This window comes from Neomonachus schauinslandi, chromosome 6 (genome assembly GCF_002201575.2).
Source record: "Neomonachus schauinslandi chromosome 6, ASM220157v2, whole genome shotgun sequence".
In the NCBI taxonomy this organism is placed as follows: domain Eukaryota; kingdom Metazoa; phylum Chordata; class Mammalia; order Carnivora; family Phocidae; genus Neomonachus; species Neomonachus schauinslandi.
Window position 1 is genome coordinate 43,741,032 of NC_058408.1, and position 17,837 is coordinate 43,758,868.

A 17,837-nucleotide genomic window follows, 5' to 3' on the forward strand; every position below is an offset into this window, starting at 1 on the left:
ACAGCAGAAGTAATCAGTTATAAATGGTTATAGAGCAAATGTGAATTTATGCATATGGGTATAGTCATTATGAAAGTAACAGCTGTGTTGTACCGGGCAAGAAATTGTCAAAATTTGTGATAATCAAGTGAGTTTTCATAGTATTATGTGTTCAGTAGAATTTATCTGGGGCTTTAAATGCTATTAAGCTACTTAAGAAATGGAGTAGATTTTTCTCCATTTTAATAATAAGCCATTATTTATCATCCTCAGAGACTTATCTTGTCCTTGGTTACATCCTGCTATAGCTTCTAAGTCAGGCAAGGTAAAAGAATAAATAAATCTTCAGGGTGCCTTGGTGGCTCAGTCAGTTAAGTGTCTGCCTTCGGCTCAGGTCATGATCTCGGGGTCCTGGGATCGAGCCCCACATAGGTCTTCCTGCTCAGTGGGAAGTCTGCTTCTCACTGTCTCTCCCCTTCCCCATCACTCATTCTCTCTCTCAAATAAATAAATAAAATCTTTTAAAAAAAAAAATAATAAATCTTTTGAACAGTGAATTTTCTTTAAGCAGAATCTTTTAGAAAATTTCATCTTATCCATTTGTAGTAGCATTCATAATTTAATTAACAAAATGTGTATAACTTATGAGATGAGGTTTTGAAGATCTTGGATTAATGTTTGGCCATTCTCTCTGTGTTGCTTCTTGACCATTGCTACCTGTATTTTGGCTCCATTTTGGTTATATCATTTCTTTGAACAAAGGAAAAGAAAAGACTTTGTGTTGGAAGTTGTCCCATAGCCAGCCATCGTCTTATAGAGATTATTTGTTTTACTTAAACTAAAACATTCTTCACAGTTCATTATTGAAAGAACTCAAGTGTGGTTCTTATTCTCAAAATTCATTTTCAAATGGATGCCAACTTCTAACAGTAGCAGTCGATACTTCTGGAGAGAGGGATTGTGGTATGCCACTAACTAGTCCTTAAAGCAGATGTTAGAGATTAATTCCACAAGTGGCTTTTAAAAGCCTACTATTTTGGGGAGCCTGGGTGGCTCAGATGGTTAAGCATCTGCCTTCAGCTCAGGTCACCATCTCCAGGTCCTGGGATCGAGCCCCATGTCCAGCTCCCAGCTCAGCAGGGAGTCTGCTTCTCCCTCTTCCTCTGCCTCTCGCTTTGCTTGTGCTCCTTCTGTCTCTCTCTTTCTCAAATGAATAAATAAAAATCTAAAAAAAAAAGTTAAAAAAAGAAAGCCTACTATTTGTAACGTACAATACAGATACTGAGGATATGGAGGGAAAAGAGTCTTTTCCTTTAAGGGAGCATCCAGTCTAAATGAAGAGATGGCTACATTAATAGATACTCTTTTTGCTTTCTGATTATAAAAATAATGCATACTACTTTCAAGAAATTTGGAAATTACACAAAAATAAAATATTTTTTAATTATCCCATTCAGGATAAATTACTACTTTAGTATATATCCTTCTGGTGTTTTAGTAATTTTGTACATAGTTGTACATATCCAGTCTTATATCTGCTTTATAAACATAATGTAAATTTTCCCTTGTATTGTTAAACAGTTTGATAAACATCTTTGTGTATAAAGCATTTTCTCTAATATTGGATTATTTCATGATGACAATTCTTCACTGGATGATGAATGAAATCACTGGATGAATGAAATTTTAAAACTGTTGATACACATTGTTGTCCCAAAAGATTATCATTTATATTTTTGTATGCAAGTGTCTGTCTTGATGCATGCTTGCCAGCGTTAAGTGTTTTCAGTAAAAGTGAATGATTAAGTGAATAACTCCTATTTAATAAATGGAAAATAATTTTTCATTTAAAATTTAATGTCTGGGTTACTAGTGTTGAACTGTATTCATATTCTATTAGATATTTGTATTTTATATAAATCATCTATTTACTTTTCCTGTTCATTGTTTGGACCCTATTTTTTCCATGGTGATTTTTCTGAGCTCTTTATACATGAAAGATACTAATTTTTTCCATTATTTTTGGCAAATATCTCCAGTTTCTTCTTTTGTTTTTTCATTTTATTGAGAGCTTCCTAACGTTACCAGGTTTTTTGTTTTTTTTTGTAATATAGTTTTTTTTCTTTGTCCATAGATCAGTGAATATTTAATAAGGACAATAGTATTTATATGTAAAGGAACAAATAGATATAAATTATAATTTAAATCATAAAATTTGAAAATAACACCGATATCTTACAATAGAGTAATGATTAAATAAATTATGGCATATCTGTAAAATGGAAATTTATGAAACTATTATAAGTGATATTTATGAAGATTTTTTAAGATGATGAAAAAATTGTATTATCAGGTGAAAAATCATATAATATTATGTATACAGTTTGACTCAATATGTTGAGAAATCTCAGTTAGAGCCAGATGCCCATAGACAGATGAATGGGTAAAAAAGATGTACATATATATACAATGGAATATTACTCATATATATACAATGGAATATTACTCATAACCCTGACCGTATAATCGTCCCTCCCTCCCTCCATCACTACTTCCAGCTGTGCTTTGTCGAGTTCCAGATCTCCATCATAACTTCTTAGAAAGATTCCCTAACGTTCTGGTTGCCTTTCCGTTTTTGAAACCTAGTCTAGGTTTAAAACTCCAGTCTCATTCTGATTCAGATCTCTTTTCCTTCCCTTCCCTATGCAGTAGAACCTGGAATTGTGAATGAACACAGCTGAAGTAGGCGGAGCAGTAGGGGCTCCAAGTAGGGGCACTGGTGGGGGGCGAGGGAAGGCATCCCCATGTTGCGATGCATTTTTATAATAGCCATTGTATAGTTTGGTTTGTCACCTTGAAACATGATTTTTGACCTTTTTTAAGATGTAATATATATGCAACACATTTCCAGAGTTTTAATTGCACGTTGATGAACCAAATCTGCAAGGAAGGAAAGCAAGAATCATCATTTTTATTGAGGGAGCATGGTATTTATAAAAAAAAATTATGGTTAGAGGAATAATAAAATCATTCAGATTATTTTATAAGGAAAATATATGAGTGATCTAATTTTGAAATTTATTTTTTCAAATTTTTATAGTCATTGATTTTTCTCCACCTGCTTTCTTTAGGCAGTGGTTGAGCAATTACAATAATGGTAGAATAAGCGTTAATAAACTTTTTCAGATATTAGCATTAATAGGACTTTTTACTTGCATTTTCATGTTGTCTTGGTTTGATCATTGAAAGAGTTAATGGTGTTGCTAACAGTAATGTTTTATACATTTTTCTTGATCACATGCAGTGCAGATTAAGCCACCAGATTGAGGGAATAGACCAAGTCCAGATCATTATGCAACCTTACAGGCCAAGATAAGTTTTGAATTTTAATCTTTAGGTGTAGTTGTAGGCCATTGGAAAGGAGGCTAGGGAGTAACATAATAAAGTTTACATTTTTAAAAGATTATCCTGGCTGTTGTATGGAGGATGAATTAGTGGGGTTCAGGAATGGAAGCTAATTAGGATGCCCCTGTAATGGAAAGAAATTGATGGATTTTTGAAGAATAGCCAATAGACTTGCTGATGGACCAGACTGGATATGTGAAATCAGGGTGGGGGAAAAATTATCAGGTGACTTGAGTTATCAGATTGAGCAGCTAGATGACTGCTTGTTCCATTTATTGAGATGGGGAGTACTATAGAGAAAGCAACTATGTTTTTGTTAAATGAGATAGGCTATTTGAGATCTAAGTGCAGATGTCAGATAGGAAATTAGATAAACAAACTTGGAGTCAGTACAAAGGTCAGGGCTGGAGTAAATTTTATGATTACAATAAAGAACCCTGATTTAGTCTGAGATTAGTGTTTGGTATTTAAAACCACAGGACTAACAAACATAGTGATTTGAAGGGGCACATGTACCCCAGTGTTTATGACAGCCATGTCTACAGTAGCCAAAATATGGAAAGAGCCAGATGCCCATCGACAGATGAATGGGTAAAGAAGATGTGGCATATATATACAATGGAATATTACTCAGCCATCAAAAAGAATATCTTGCCATTTGCAACGACGTGGATGGAACTAGAGGGTATTATGCTAAGCAAAGTAAGTCAGAGAAAAACAGATACCATATAATTTCACCTATATGTGGAATTTAAGAAACAAAACAGATGAACATAGGGGAAGGGAAGGAAAAATAAGATGAAAATTGAGAGGGAGGCAAACTATAAGAGACACTGAACTCTAGGAAACAAACTGAGGGTTGCTGGAGGGGTTGGGGGTGGGTAACTGGGTTATGGGCATTAAGGAGGACACATGATGTAATGAGCACTGGTTGTTATATGCAACTGATGAGTCACTAAATTCTACCTCTGAAACTAACCAACTAACTAAATAAATAAATTTTAAAAACCACAGGGCTAGGTGAGAACAGGTTAGCACAAGTGGAGCCACCATTGCAATAGTCTAAAATCAGACACTGGTGACTTAGAAGCCAAGAGAGAAGCATTTCAGTAAGGAGTAAGAGTGATCAACTCTGTTGAGTGCTACTGAGGAGTCAAGTAAGATGATTAAAAAGTGACCAATTAGATTTGACAACACGGAAGTCACTGGTGACATTAACAAATACTGTATTTCTTCATTTCTAAAATATTTTTCATATTTTAACATCTCTAAAACAGGGATAAGTTCACAAAAGATTGTAAGTCACTGTTCAGTTGGCAGTGTTTTTTTTTTTCTCTCAATGTTGTGATAAATAATAGTTCATCTTATAATTTATGGTATCTTGGATTTGATGCAATGTGACTTTGGTAAAGTGGTGGGGATAGAAGTCTAATTGAAGTGGATTGAGAAGAGACTGATACATGTCATCCTAAGTTGTATTTTCTGTGAAGATGGTTTTTATTTCTTAGCTGTCATTTTTTGAGCCATTTAAAGCATGGTACCTCAAGCCAGAACGAAATTCCCAAAGTAAAGATGTAACATTCTGCTACAGGTTTTTTGAAAACATGAAAGAACCGAACAAACAGTTGTTACTCTAAAAAAGTGAGAGCCAAAAGGAAAGTATTATTAAGTTTCTGTAGTAATTTAAAAGGTGATATTCTGTACCTTCATCATTAGTTCTCCATTCTTGGCATAGGGTGAAGAGCTAAGGAGCAGTGGAATAGTTTAATACAGAGTTTTCACAGAATAATTGCCAAATATAGTTCTGCTCAACTTATGAAACATCTGTTTCTCTTCTTCAGTGCCACCTTGTTTCTGCCTCTAAACCCACTAGACATCTCTCACCAGAATCTTTGAGTCAGCAGGAACTTTTCTGGTATCTTCATCTACAGCCCCTGGGTTCAGGCAAAAATTTTATTAGAAGACATTACACATGATGCTCCAGCCATGTTTGATTTACTTTTCATGAACATTCTTTTTTCTTCTTGATAGATGTTCAGTCTTGCCTAATTTTCTAGTCTGTCCTTTCAGTAGCTACTGAACTCCATTCTCCACCATCTGTCATGTTTCTTGTCATCTTCTACAATCATATGGTTTCGGTGTGGGGGTTTTGTTTTGTTTTGTTTTTTCCATTTTTTGTTCCTTTCCTGTTACTTCTTGGCCTTTTATATTTCCTGACTGTAACCATTCTGGGCTTTAACTTGTTTACCTAATTTGATGTCAGCAAATTTCTTGCCCATAACAAATGTATAGGTATAAGTAAAGCTGAAATAGATAATTTCTGTGCTTAGTAAGAAAGGGTATACAGAACTTGTATTGGTTATGAAAGTGGTTTTTAACTTAGAAAAAGGTGGGACATTTCAAATCCTGAGGGGGGTCCTGAGGATGTCTTATTTTATATTTTGAATTCTGCACATGTTAGAAAGGGTGGTGATAGAATCAAGGTATTTCTAATTCTGTAACTTTAGTCAGATCACTTGATATTTCTGTTGCTTTCATATCCTCATCTGAAAAAATGGAGCTTTATAACTACATATACTGTATTGTTACTAGTTTATCACAAGGATAAGTGAGACAAATGTATCAAATAACCTAAGAAATAATATTGACTATAGATGTAGATTATTCTGTTGGCTTATGCTAGCTATCATGTTTGATATCCCTTGCTGCTCCCTGCCTCTTCCCTTCCCCACCCCCACTTTATTTACCTATCTTGCTCATTTGGCTGTGAGCTCTTTAAGAAGGTAGATTTTCTTATCTCTGTTGCTTACCATGGTAACCAAATATTTGAATGAATATATTTGTAAGTAAATATTTGAATAAATGAGAGTAGAATGCAAAGAACTGTGTGGGAGCCAAGAATGAAACCCTTGGGGAGCAAGGTGGGGGGAGAAAAGCCTTTGAATAAAGGGGACTGAAAAGGAATGATTGGTAAGACAAAACAAAACAACTGGCAAAGCTCAGTGATCAGCCATAAGGTCAACTGTTTTAAATGCAACAAAGAGGTCCAATAAGATGATGACTGAAAAGTGTCCATTGTATTTGTTTATTAGATAACTGGTTGTCATATGGACAACAGTTTCAGTAGAGTGGTGGTAGGTGGTGGGATGGGAAAAGAGTTTGTGTGGAAGGCAGATCATAATGGATTAAGGAGTGAATAGGAACTGAGAAAGCGGATAGCTTTTCCTTTGAAGGAGTTTGGTAAGAAGACGAAGAGACATTAGAAGGTTGCTGGAGAAGGAATCTAAGGTCAAGGGGGAGAGTGTTTGGTTTGGGGGTTTTATTATTGTTTTCTGTAGATGATGCTTGATATTTATAGGTCACAGCAAAGAAGCATGAGAAGCTGAAAGTAAATTTAAGAGTGAGAGGATGATAGGCAGGAGGCAGACAAGAATGAAATAGGTATGCTCAGACAGAGGAGTTAGTTCTGACCAAGAGGTGGTACCTTTAATAGACGAAAGGAGAAAGGAAAAAATGGGTGGTCTATATAATGTCAAAAGTCCCTTCCAGATCTGTAATACCATCAGATCTGTTATGTATGCAAAGATATGAACTGACCTAGGGCTTAAGAAAATAAATCTCAAGGGGGCACCTAGGTGGCTCAGTCAGTTAAGTGTCAGACTCTTAATCTTAGCTCAGGTCTTGATTTCAGGGTTGTGAGTTCAAGCCCCATGTTGGGCATGGAACCTGCTTAAAAAATCAATCTGTCAATGTCTATCTCAAGGAATTCCTAAAGTCTGACAGATATGTTGGCTTGCATTTAAGTCATATTTGTAACCACCCAATCTTTAATGTTTTGTGTGTGTGTGTTTAAGATTATTTATTTGAGAGAGAGAGGGAGGGAGAGTGGGTAAGCATAAGCAGGAGGGGCAGGGAGAGGGAGAGAGAATCTCTAGCATACTCTTCATTGAGCGAGGAGCCTTGAGATCACTACCTGAGCTGAAACCAAGAGTCTGTCACTTAACCGACTGTGCCACCCAAGAGCCCTGGTTCTTATGTGTTCCTAAGAGGAATACTAGATAGATGATTTCTTAGAATTGCTTGTTGAATGTGAATGAATACCCTATTTAGGTAAAGTTTTTTTAAATAATGTTTCTGTTCCTTTTGTTTTTTTAAAGATTTATTTATTCATTATTTTAGAAAGGGGGTGGGACAGAGAGAGAGAGAGAGAGAATCCCAAGCAGACTTCCTGCTGAGGGCCGGGCCCACCATTGGGCCCATCTCAGGACCACTGAGATCACCACGTGGGTCAAAATCAAGAGCCAGATACTTAACTGACTGAGCCACCAAGGTGCCCTGCTGTTCCTTCTACTTATTTATTTATTTATTTTTATTATTTTAAAGATCTTATTTATTTATTTGAGAGAAAGAGGGAGGGACAGAGGGAGAGAAGCAGACTCCCTGCTGAGTGTGGAGCCCAACTCATGGGCTTGATCCCAACGCCCTGAGAACATGACCTGAGCCAAAAGTCAGATGCTTAACCAACTGAGCCACCCAGGTGTCCCCCCTCTGTTCCTTTTAGATGCACATTCTAGATTGCTCTAATACTTGAGAATTTAAAAGATACGATTTATAATAAATGTAACCAATTATCCGATGCTATTTTCTTTGAGTCTTTGCTCAGGTCTCAATTGTATATGATATCAGGTACACATGTTAAAGTATACAAACTTTACTCTTAGATCACTTCTGACTTACCAGTTCTGACTTATCACTAAATTTTGTTCATGTTTTCCTTGTAGTTATTACAAGAACTATGTACAGTGTTTAATGTAGATTTACCATGCCGTGTGAAGTCTTCCCAATTGGGAATTATCAGCAATAAACAGACGCATACCAGCGCCATAGTGAAGCCACAGTCTAGCTCCTGTTCCTATATCTGCCAGCACTGCCTCGTCCACCTTGGAGACATTGGTGAGCCTGTGGTGTGAAGGAATCGCTAATACAGTCATCTTTTTCTTTGGAGTAGTCATAGAAGGAAACTCTTTTCCTTCAAACTGATCATGCACACACAATTTAGATAGTTATAAGAGGAAACTGTCAAATGGATATTAAAGAACTTAAATTTTCTCAATATTTTGGGATTGGCGAAGGATCTTGAAGGTGTCAGCTTTCATGTTAAGATTTAAGTTTTATTCAGACTCATGCAGATGTAGGCAAGTGAATAGCAAAAGTGTAATTAAAGCTAAATTTTTCAAAGTGGTGCCATAATATCTTCTAAATTAAAAGTCTGTACTCTTGGAATTGCAGGGTTTATAAGTTAATCCTTCTGAAGCTAGATTGTCTTCTTTCCTTCCTATCAGTGTATTAAAACCTCTTTTTAAATTGTTTCCTTTTTACAGTTAAATTTGTATTTCTATTTTATATATTTTATCTGGGAGTATTCTGTAATTTATCCTTGTTCATCCCTTTAAGGCTAACCTAAAAAGGTTGTAAAACAAATTAACTATAGGATTATGTTTCAACTGTCCTAAAATAACAAGGAATGGAGAACATCACTGCTTTAAGTTCAAAGATTTTAGATTTCTTGATGTCATAAATCATTGACCTCCATGAGGGGTCACATCAAAGTAAGCACCAAGTTCTGCACGGAGATTCGGTGAATAGTGTATTTAGGTTGTTTTTGCTTTCAGTGTATCCTGTGCACACACATACTTAATATTGCAGTAGGTATGAGGCATTTTTCAAAATCACTTTATAAGATATTGAAGAAATACATAACTTTCAGATCATATTGTATAGTGTTTTTTGTTTTGTTTTGTTTTTAAGTGCCATATAACTCACCCCTTCTTGTGGGCCGGCTCCAGGTCACCAGCATAGTCCATAGTGGGAGCTGGTGATGCATGACACTGGAGGACCTGAAAATGGGGGCTAGGTAAGCTTTAACGTTGGTTACATGCTGAATGTCCCAAATAGGGAAGGCCAGATGGACACTTCACACATAATCCTATAGTTAATTTGTTTTAAAGTATTTTCTGTCTTTAATTATCTTAAATTAATTTTAATGTGTTTGTTATCTTTAGAACTGAAACCTATAGTTGCTTTGGAAATATTACCCTACTAGTTTTTTATTTGTTTGTTTGCTTGTTTTTAAAATAAATTTTCTTTTTTCTCCTCTCAGCTCGATACAGAAACCAGACCAGCCAGGCAGAATCCTACTATAGGCATGCAGCTCAGCTTGTCCCCTCTAATGGTGAGTGGGCCTCTTATGTCAACTTGTGGATGACTTTATAACAATATGGAAAATAACTCAAGGTTGATCTTCCAAGTTTTATGAAAGCAAAAGATTTTGGGGTTTTGGTATTGAGTTTTGGGGATTTGGTATTGATTGATTTGGAGTTGTGGTCATATTCTTTTAATTGTATATTCTATATAACCAGAAATGAATTTTTTTAATAAGATTATTGTCAGTAAACCAGTATAAATAGAATATCTCCTAATGTGATCTAAAATTGTTTCAACAACTCTGGCTTCCTTAACTACTTATAGAATAATTATCTCTTAATACCACCATTTTCTTACTAGAAAATTTATTTTTTTATTACCTAAAAGACAGGGCTTTTGTCTTTTGATGACCTCAGAATCGGAATTAGCGATGATTCTTGTGTTAAGTCACATTGAAATTCTTGATTCTGAAGGAGCCCTTTGAAGCAGGGGTGGCGGTGCGTGCACGGCTTCCTATGGCCATGGCTGCTTTCCTGCGCCAGTGGCCATAGAGACTCTTAGGCCCAAAAAGCCAAAAAGATTTGCTGTCTAGCCCTTTCTAAAGTCTTATTTAAACTTAATAGTGCTCTCTTCCCTCATTATGTGCTTTTTAACCTAAACATAGTATGTGCTGTCGTGGGAGTGTGCTATTTTAAATTATGCCCATTTGTAATGAGGTAATCATGAGATTTACTTTATAAAATATTCCCCATTATTAATTTAACGGTTTAAAAACTGATCATCTGTATTCTGATGGCAAGATTGTACATCTTGGGTTACTTCAGAATCTTCACTTTCTCCTCTAGGTCAGCCTTATAATCAGTTGGCTATCTTAGCTTCTTCCAAAGGAGACCATCTGACCACAATTTTCTACTACTGCAGAAGCATCGCTGTGAAGTTTCCTTTCCCAGCTGCCTCCACTAATCTACAAAAAGCACTTTCTAAAGCACTGGAAAGGTAGGGTTGACTTTTCCAAGAGGAGTTGGTGTAATCTGGTAGCCTTCACCTGTCAAATTTGGGCATGCGAGAACTAATAGTTACTTGTGTTTCTCTTCTGTTTGCCTAATTTCTAAAAACACAGATATATTTTAATAGTGTTGCATGTAGTTGTTGCTTGAGTTTCAAGCAATCTGCATCTGATTTATTCCTAGTAGAGGAGTACAGGCTGCTGAATACTGATGACTCATCTGAGTGCGTTGCAGATGAAAAGTTAGATGCAGAATCCTCTCCTTGTGTATCAGGTGCTCAAATAATGTGTTTTTGCAGACTGAAACCTCTGTTAAGAGGTGTTAGCCATTTTGCTGCTTAAGATTCATGAAAATTTTTCTTTCATTTCAGCCGGGATGAAGTGAAAACCAAATGGGGTGTTTCTGACTTCATCAAGGCCTTTATTAAATTCCACGGTCATGTGTACCTGAGTAAGAGCTTGGAAAAGTTGAGCCCTCTTCGAGAGAAATTGGAAGAACAGTTTAAGGTTAGATTTTAAAAATAGAGAACTTTTTGTCTTGTCTGAATCAGGAAGCATAAGATTTGGGGGAAGCTGACTTCTAGTTTTTATGTCATTATTTAACTGTGAACTGTTGGGTAAAATTAAATTTGAAGCATATGGAATTCTTGCATACAGCATCCCCTCAATTTAAACAGAGATACCGTCTTTAGAGAAACATCACAGCAGTGTTTTCACTAAGTAGCTGCCATTTGGCAGAAGGTACCCAAGTGGGAAAAAACAACTCCTTCCTTCCTTCTCAGATCAAGCACCTTTCTTTCTCAGTTTTGAAAGTACTACTTTTGATGGTTTTTATATTCTTAGGTAGGCTTCTCGTACCTACTTTATAATATTTCCATTCTGTAAACCTAGTTCTTTATTCTCATTGTGCTTTGATCCATTGGGATTTGTGGTAGTTTGAAGGAAAGGAATGAGAATTTGATTCAACAGGACTATATTTTACTAATTTGTGTAAGGAGATAAAATTAAGTAACCTTTGTTCATATGAAAATGATCTTTTATTAGTATATTAAATTAACAGTTTAGATGTAGTATAATATGTAAAATATGGCAGGAGTCAAGATTAAATATTAACTTTATTTTTAATTCATTTATTCAACAAATAATTTGACTGCCTGTTGTGTCAGTCACTGTTTTAGTCACTGGGGTCAACAGCGAACAAGACAGTCTAAAGAACATTTTATATTAGTTGGTTACTTCTGGGTATCTAAACACTTGGGGAATTGTCTATAACTGCCTTACAGTTTTATAAGTATTATAAAAGTAACACATTCCAGAGATTGTAGAACTTAGATACTTAAGAGACATAAATTAACCAAATATAGTCAACGTGAAGTAGTTTTTGCAGGTAATCATTTTTGCAGTTGACACTTTTTATGTATAAGAGACTGTACTAAATAACTATAAGAGAAATAGTTTGTTTTAAAATAAGCTTCTAGACAACTAAGGATGTAATGTATGGGGATTAACATAAGAATAAAAATAAAATAAAAAAATAAAATAAGCTTCTAGAGTCCCCTGTTTTCTGCTTCTTTTGGTGGCCTATTTAAACTTTTAGCCCATGATTTATAGAGTCGGGTGCATGAAAGGAACAGCTAATTTTTATGTCCTAAGCTCTTCTGCCTGGACAGAACAAACAAATCTAAATAGTTTTATTTTAAGTGTTCAGATATATGAAGGATTATTTTAAAATAAATTATCTTTGTCTCTTCTGAGGTCAGAACTGAAATTAAATCTATCTTAAAAAAGAGATCCGTAGGGGGTTGTTGGGGATTCTCTCTTTTGAGGACTTAAAAGTCAGGTTGACAGCCATCTTTCTTGGATGGTTTAGGTACAGTTCTGTAAAATAGCAGGGGATTGGACCAGATGACCTCTTGAGATTGCTCCTGGCTCTGTGTCTATGAAAGATATACTTCCTAAGTGGGGAGAGAGGGGGAAACTACCTTAATGAAATCTTCTCTATGTAAGTTATTCTGGTCTAGAATCTAGTCATTTTGCATTCGATTCAACCTCAAACACTGATATTCTCTTCAAATATATATATATATATTTAAGATTTTATGTATTTATTTGAGAGAGAGCATGCAATGCATGCACTTGAGCTGGGGGGAGGGGCAGGGACAAGCGACTCCACCCTGAGCAACTGAGGGTGGAGCCCAGTTTGGGGCTCAATCTCAGGACCCTGAGATCATGATCTAAGCCAAAACCAAGAGTCCGACACTTAACTGACTGAGCCACACAGGTGCCCCTCAAATATGTATTTCTGTATATAAAGTTGCGGGGGGTTATGTGGGCAGTTGTAAATACACTTTGAAGTATCATTCCAACACTCTGAAGTTAAACATAGTATGAGGCAGATCTATTTTAAACTTTACTCATTTCTGAAACATCAGAAGAACATTGTTGGAATGAAATTTTAGCATAGTTGAGCAAATATTCAAAAGTGTTTCTAAAGCATATGTAGATGATTAGTATCATCTACATGTAAACTTCAGTGTATCTGTCTAACTAGCAATCATTAGCTCCTAGGTTGAGGTTTATTGAAAGATTTAAGGCCTGGGGTTTAGGAAATGAGACTATGTGCTGTTTTTTCATGGTATTTAGCTCAGTATATTCCTCAACTGCTCTTGAAAGCATCTTTTTTTTTTTTAAGATTTTTTATTTATTTATTCATGAAAAACAGAGAGAGAGAGAGGCAGAGGGAGAAGCAGGCTCCCCGCGGAGCAGGGAGCCCAATGTGGGACTCAATCCCAGGACCCTGGGATCATGACCTGAGCTGAAGGCAGACGCTTAACCAACTGAGCCACCCAGGCATCCCTATTGAAAGCATCTTTGAGTAACAGTGTGTCAGTTCTGATCTGATTTTGTTCCTGGTGAGGCGCTCTACCTACTACAGTGCAATCTAAATTTTATGAAATTACAACCAAATAGTTACACATTTACTTACAAAGGTGTGGGTTATGCCTTCACTAAGTACTTATTGAGTACCTACTGTGTACCATACACTTTTCTAGGCTCTTGGAGATAGAAGGGAGAGCAAGACAAAGTCTGTGCTTTGACAATCCCTTAAAGGGCTGTAATTGTCTTCTATTGGGTATTGCCATCTAAAATAAAATGCCTGTGGATTAGTAGATACATTGTTAAATTTTACTCATAAGAAAAAAATGCTTTTTGAAAAATACAAGCTAATATTCTCATTTTATGCCAATATTATGTATTTGTGTAAATGGTCAATTTATCTAAAAGGTTGGATGTAGAGATTGAAGGAGAACTTCCATGGGAGAAATCTGAAGAAGAGATACGATTTCATGATGTTTTACAAAAGAAAGGAAAGAAAAATGCTTGATGCCTTTGGAAAAGGAATAAGCATTCTAGATGTATATACTGGCATGGCAGATGGCAAGGAGGCTGAGAGAGAGAGTAGTTTAAGTGGAATTGAATTATACTTTTCTGCCATAATAATGTAAAAGACCTTGCTAATAGAATCATAAAACTTACTCTGGATATTTCAGATTCTTTATATAAATAGAAAAAAACATCTTTGGGGCTGGACAAAGGCAGCTCTAAATTTCTGAGATGGTAGGATCTCCTCACTGCTGGTAGAACTGTAATTAAGGTTATCTGTTTCCCACCATAAGGCTAGTGACAGTGAATCCCCATTGGTATCCATTTCCTGAGAGGGAAGGATGTTGGCTGTAGGTTAAATGTGAAGCCAGGATATCATCTCTAGTAGCTATCAGTTTGGTTAGGACTTGCATTTGAAAAATATTTTATATGGGAATAAGCTAAAATTACTGCAGATGCTAAAGGTAGAAGGGTGAGTAAGTTGAGGCCACAGCTGAGAGCATAGTTAGGTGATTTCTTTCTTATAATAACCTGTTTAGCAGGTTGCTATGAACAACACGTAGTTATTAAGTAAAAAAAATTTGATGGTGAAGATCATGCATGTGCTTTTCTAAAAGGGGAAAATGTCAGTGTTATAATTTGTAGAAGTTGCCTATAACACATTATTAATTGTTTTAGTATATTATTTACCCTGTGTTCCAAAGTAGGTTCTTGCTATCTACCTCATTTATAAATAAGTTTTTTTAAATGTGTCAAGCCTTTGAAAGAGTAAACTTTATGACAGATTTTGGAAGTCATACTTTATGTAGAACTTATGTACGTATGACCAACAGTTCAAAAACATTTTTTAGTCTTTTAGTTTGAAATTTTCCTTTTTACTGTGTACATCTACTTTCTAGTCATTGATTCCAACTTAATATTTTACTATGTATGCGTTTCTTATAAAACCGCTTCTGATGGATTAAGATGTATACATTTATTAACTGATACCCAAAACTTTTTCCTCATCATATTAAAAAATACGCAGTTTCTCAGGGAAAAGTATTGTGAAAAACAGCTCAGAGAGCTCTGTGGTGTCTGGGCTAATTCCTTTCAAGGCAAAGAGTCAGCATGAGAAACATCAGACCACATCAGACTCGATTAAAATGCTGGGATTAAGGGTGGAGACATTTACTCATCCATAGCTCTGTTAGTCATGTGGCTAAATGCAGACCACCAGTTTAATTCTTGTGTGGAAAGTGGCTCCTGTTCTTGATAATATATGCAGTATTTCTGTTGTCTTTTACAGAGGCTGCTATTCCAAAAAGCTTTCAACTCTCAGCAGTTAGTTCACGTCACTGTCATTAACCTGTTTCAACTTCATCACCTTCGTGACTTTAGCAATGAAACGGAGCAGCACAGTTATAGCCAAGATGAGCAGCTGTGTTGGACACAATTGCTGGCCCTCTTTAGTAAGTATTAAATCATTTAATTTTCTGTGCTGTCTTCTTTGGAAAGCATAATCTTAGGCATTTTCATCATTGTAACAGAGTACTAGTGACATATGAAAATGTGTCCTATATTTCCTAATATTGAATCAGGAGGCCTAAACCCTAAGTTCTGTCCTTTTATCTACTCACATTCCCCTCATCAACTATATCTGTAACATCTTTTATTTAAGATTTTATTTATTTATTTGACAGAGAGAGAGAGAGTGAGCACGCAAGCAGGGGGAGCAGGAGAGGGAGAGAAGAAGGCTCCTGCTGAGCAGGGAGCCCGATGCGGGGCTCAGTCCCAGGACCCTGGGATCATGACCTGAGCTGAAGGCAGATGCTTAACCAACTGAACCACCCAGGCACCCCTGTAACATTTTTAACATAGGAAAAAATGCCTTTTTAGAAAAAAGCTATGAGGTATTTGTGTTAAGTAGGCTACAGCAGAAGGCTTATAATGATAGTTTAATTTGGACTGGTACATAGTTTCAAATATCTTATGCTTCCTAAATACATTTTTTCTTTAAGTGTCTTTTCTTGGCATCCTGTGCAAGTGTCCTCTCCAGAACAAGTCTCAGGAGGAGTCCTACAATGCGTATCCCCTTCCTGCAGTCAAGGTCTCCATGGACTGGCTGAGACTCAGACCCAGGGTCTTTCAGGAGGCAGTGGTGGATGAAAGACAGTAGTAAGTGTCTTACAATTTCATATTAGCTTATGTGCTTTGTTTGTTTGATATTCATAGATATGTAGAAACTGCTTCCTAAAACACAGCATTTGAACAATGGAAGACTTTGTATTTTCCACCTACTCTCTGGAAATTGAACTGAAGACCTCTGCGTGCTTTTCATTTGTTTGTTTGAATTTCTCATGTGAGACACAGTCTTAAGGATTTCTGGCTCCCTGTGTTTCCCGTCTCCTCTGCCCCTCCCCCGCCGATACCTGGCTGCCATCATGGGGAAAAGCATTTTTCACATTTCAAAGTGAAATTGAAGTAAAACCAGTTTCTTACCTATTACAATATGCTCCAATTTTCTGTTTATAAGATGAAGAGAAGTGATTTTTTACTTTTTCCATTATTTCTGTTTGATACTGTTGATACTGCCTTAGAGTAACACCCGATTTGAGTCATATTTGCTTGTTTTGAGCATAGAAGATTGGAAATTATTTTGGCTCTCACCGTTTTCTCTGTAATCTCTACTCAGAATAATTCTGATGTTTCTTAGGAGCTTTTGATTTTACAGTGACAAATGAAAGCTTTCAGTTTACCTTGATATTTTAACAATATGTGGATTTTTTGGTATCATAAAGAAAAAGGCATATTCTGAATAGAGAATGTAATTTGTCTATGGTGTACCCTACCCATACCCTGTCACAGATTAAGAACTAGCAGTGGGTTCCATAACATAATGAATGTGACAGCTCTATCAAAACATAGTATGTTGTTTCTCTAGTCAGTGTGTTCTCAGTAAGTATCAATTATCAGTGTTTAAAACTAACAATTATTTTCACTAATTGTTACATTAGGAGCCTGGGAAATGATCTACAGTAGTAGGTCTCTGTTGTGCAAATTTGACCCTTCTTGTGTATCTTTTATCTAGACATCTTTGAAAATAGGTTTTAGGAAATCATACAGCCTTTAAAATGCTGAAGCAAGGGGAAAAATACATAAAGTCTAGGCCCTTAGATAACACTGTCATGGCTTATTGGTGTTCTGGTTTTCTCTATTTTAAACAAAGTCTGAAATGTCTCTTTAATTTACAGCATTTGGCCCTGGCTAATTTCTCTTCTAAATAGTTTCCATCCCCATGAAGAGGATCTTTCAAGTACTAATGGTAAGGGCTACCTTAATCTTATGTTGTTGACATTGTTCTGTATCACTAATACTAGGCTTAAGGCCAAAGAAAAAACAGGCTTTTGTTAAGTGTTTGACTTCAAGTTCAGTGTATCTCAGAAGTGACTTCGAACTCTGTACTCATCATGATCAAGAGGATGGAAGTAGAGGTAATGTTCTTCCAGTTCTTCGAGCAGCATATTCTCCTATTTAGCTATATTTGAATAGGAGTCCAAAGAGTGCAATACCTTTAAATTCTTTCTGTCTTCTTCCCTTCCTCCTCATTCTTACTATTTTTTTTTTAAAGGAACTAATGTGAACAGCATTACTCTGTTAAAGTAATACCTGCTTATTATAGAACATCTTGGACATTCAAACATTAAGAACAGGAGTAACCCATGGTTCTCTCATACAAAGATACTTTGTGCTATTCACATGATAGTGTATTTCTTGGGACATTTTTCTTATGTGTACATACACCTGCCTGTGATTGATATCTGATAAGCTTTGGGCCTGCTATTTATTTATTTGTTTGTTTGTTTGTTTATTATTTAAA

At 36.0% G+C, this 17,837-nt stretch overlaps 1 protein-coding gene across 3 annotated transcripts in view; it reads left to right on the forward strand.

Annotated features, from left to right (window-relative positions):
- Positions 1–17,837, forward strand: part of SMG7 (SMG7 nonsense mediated mRNA decay factor) — a 91,344-nt gene that overhangs the window by 56,879 nt on the left and 16,628 nt on the right. For all 3 annotated transcript variants that reach the window (XM_021682776.2, XM_021682774.2, XM_021682775.2), the window contains 7 exons: positions 8,166–8,337; positions 9,545–9,616; positions 10,434–10,584; positions 10,966–11,101; positions 15,267–15,429; positions 15,979–16,135; positions 17,212–17,282. In XM_021682776.2, the coding sequence (XP_021538451.1) occupies positions 8,166–8,337; positions 9,545–9,616; positions 10,434–10,584; positions 10,966–11,101; positions 15,267–15,429; positions 15,979–16,135; positions 17,212–17,282 (922 nt within the window). The remainder of the gene's footprint in view (positions 1–8,165; positions 8,338–9,544; positions 9,617–10,433; positions 10,585–10,965; positions 11,102–15,266; positions 15,430–15,978; positions 16,136–17,211; positions 17,283–17,837) is intronic.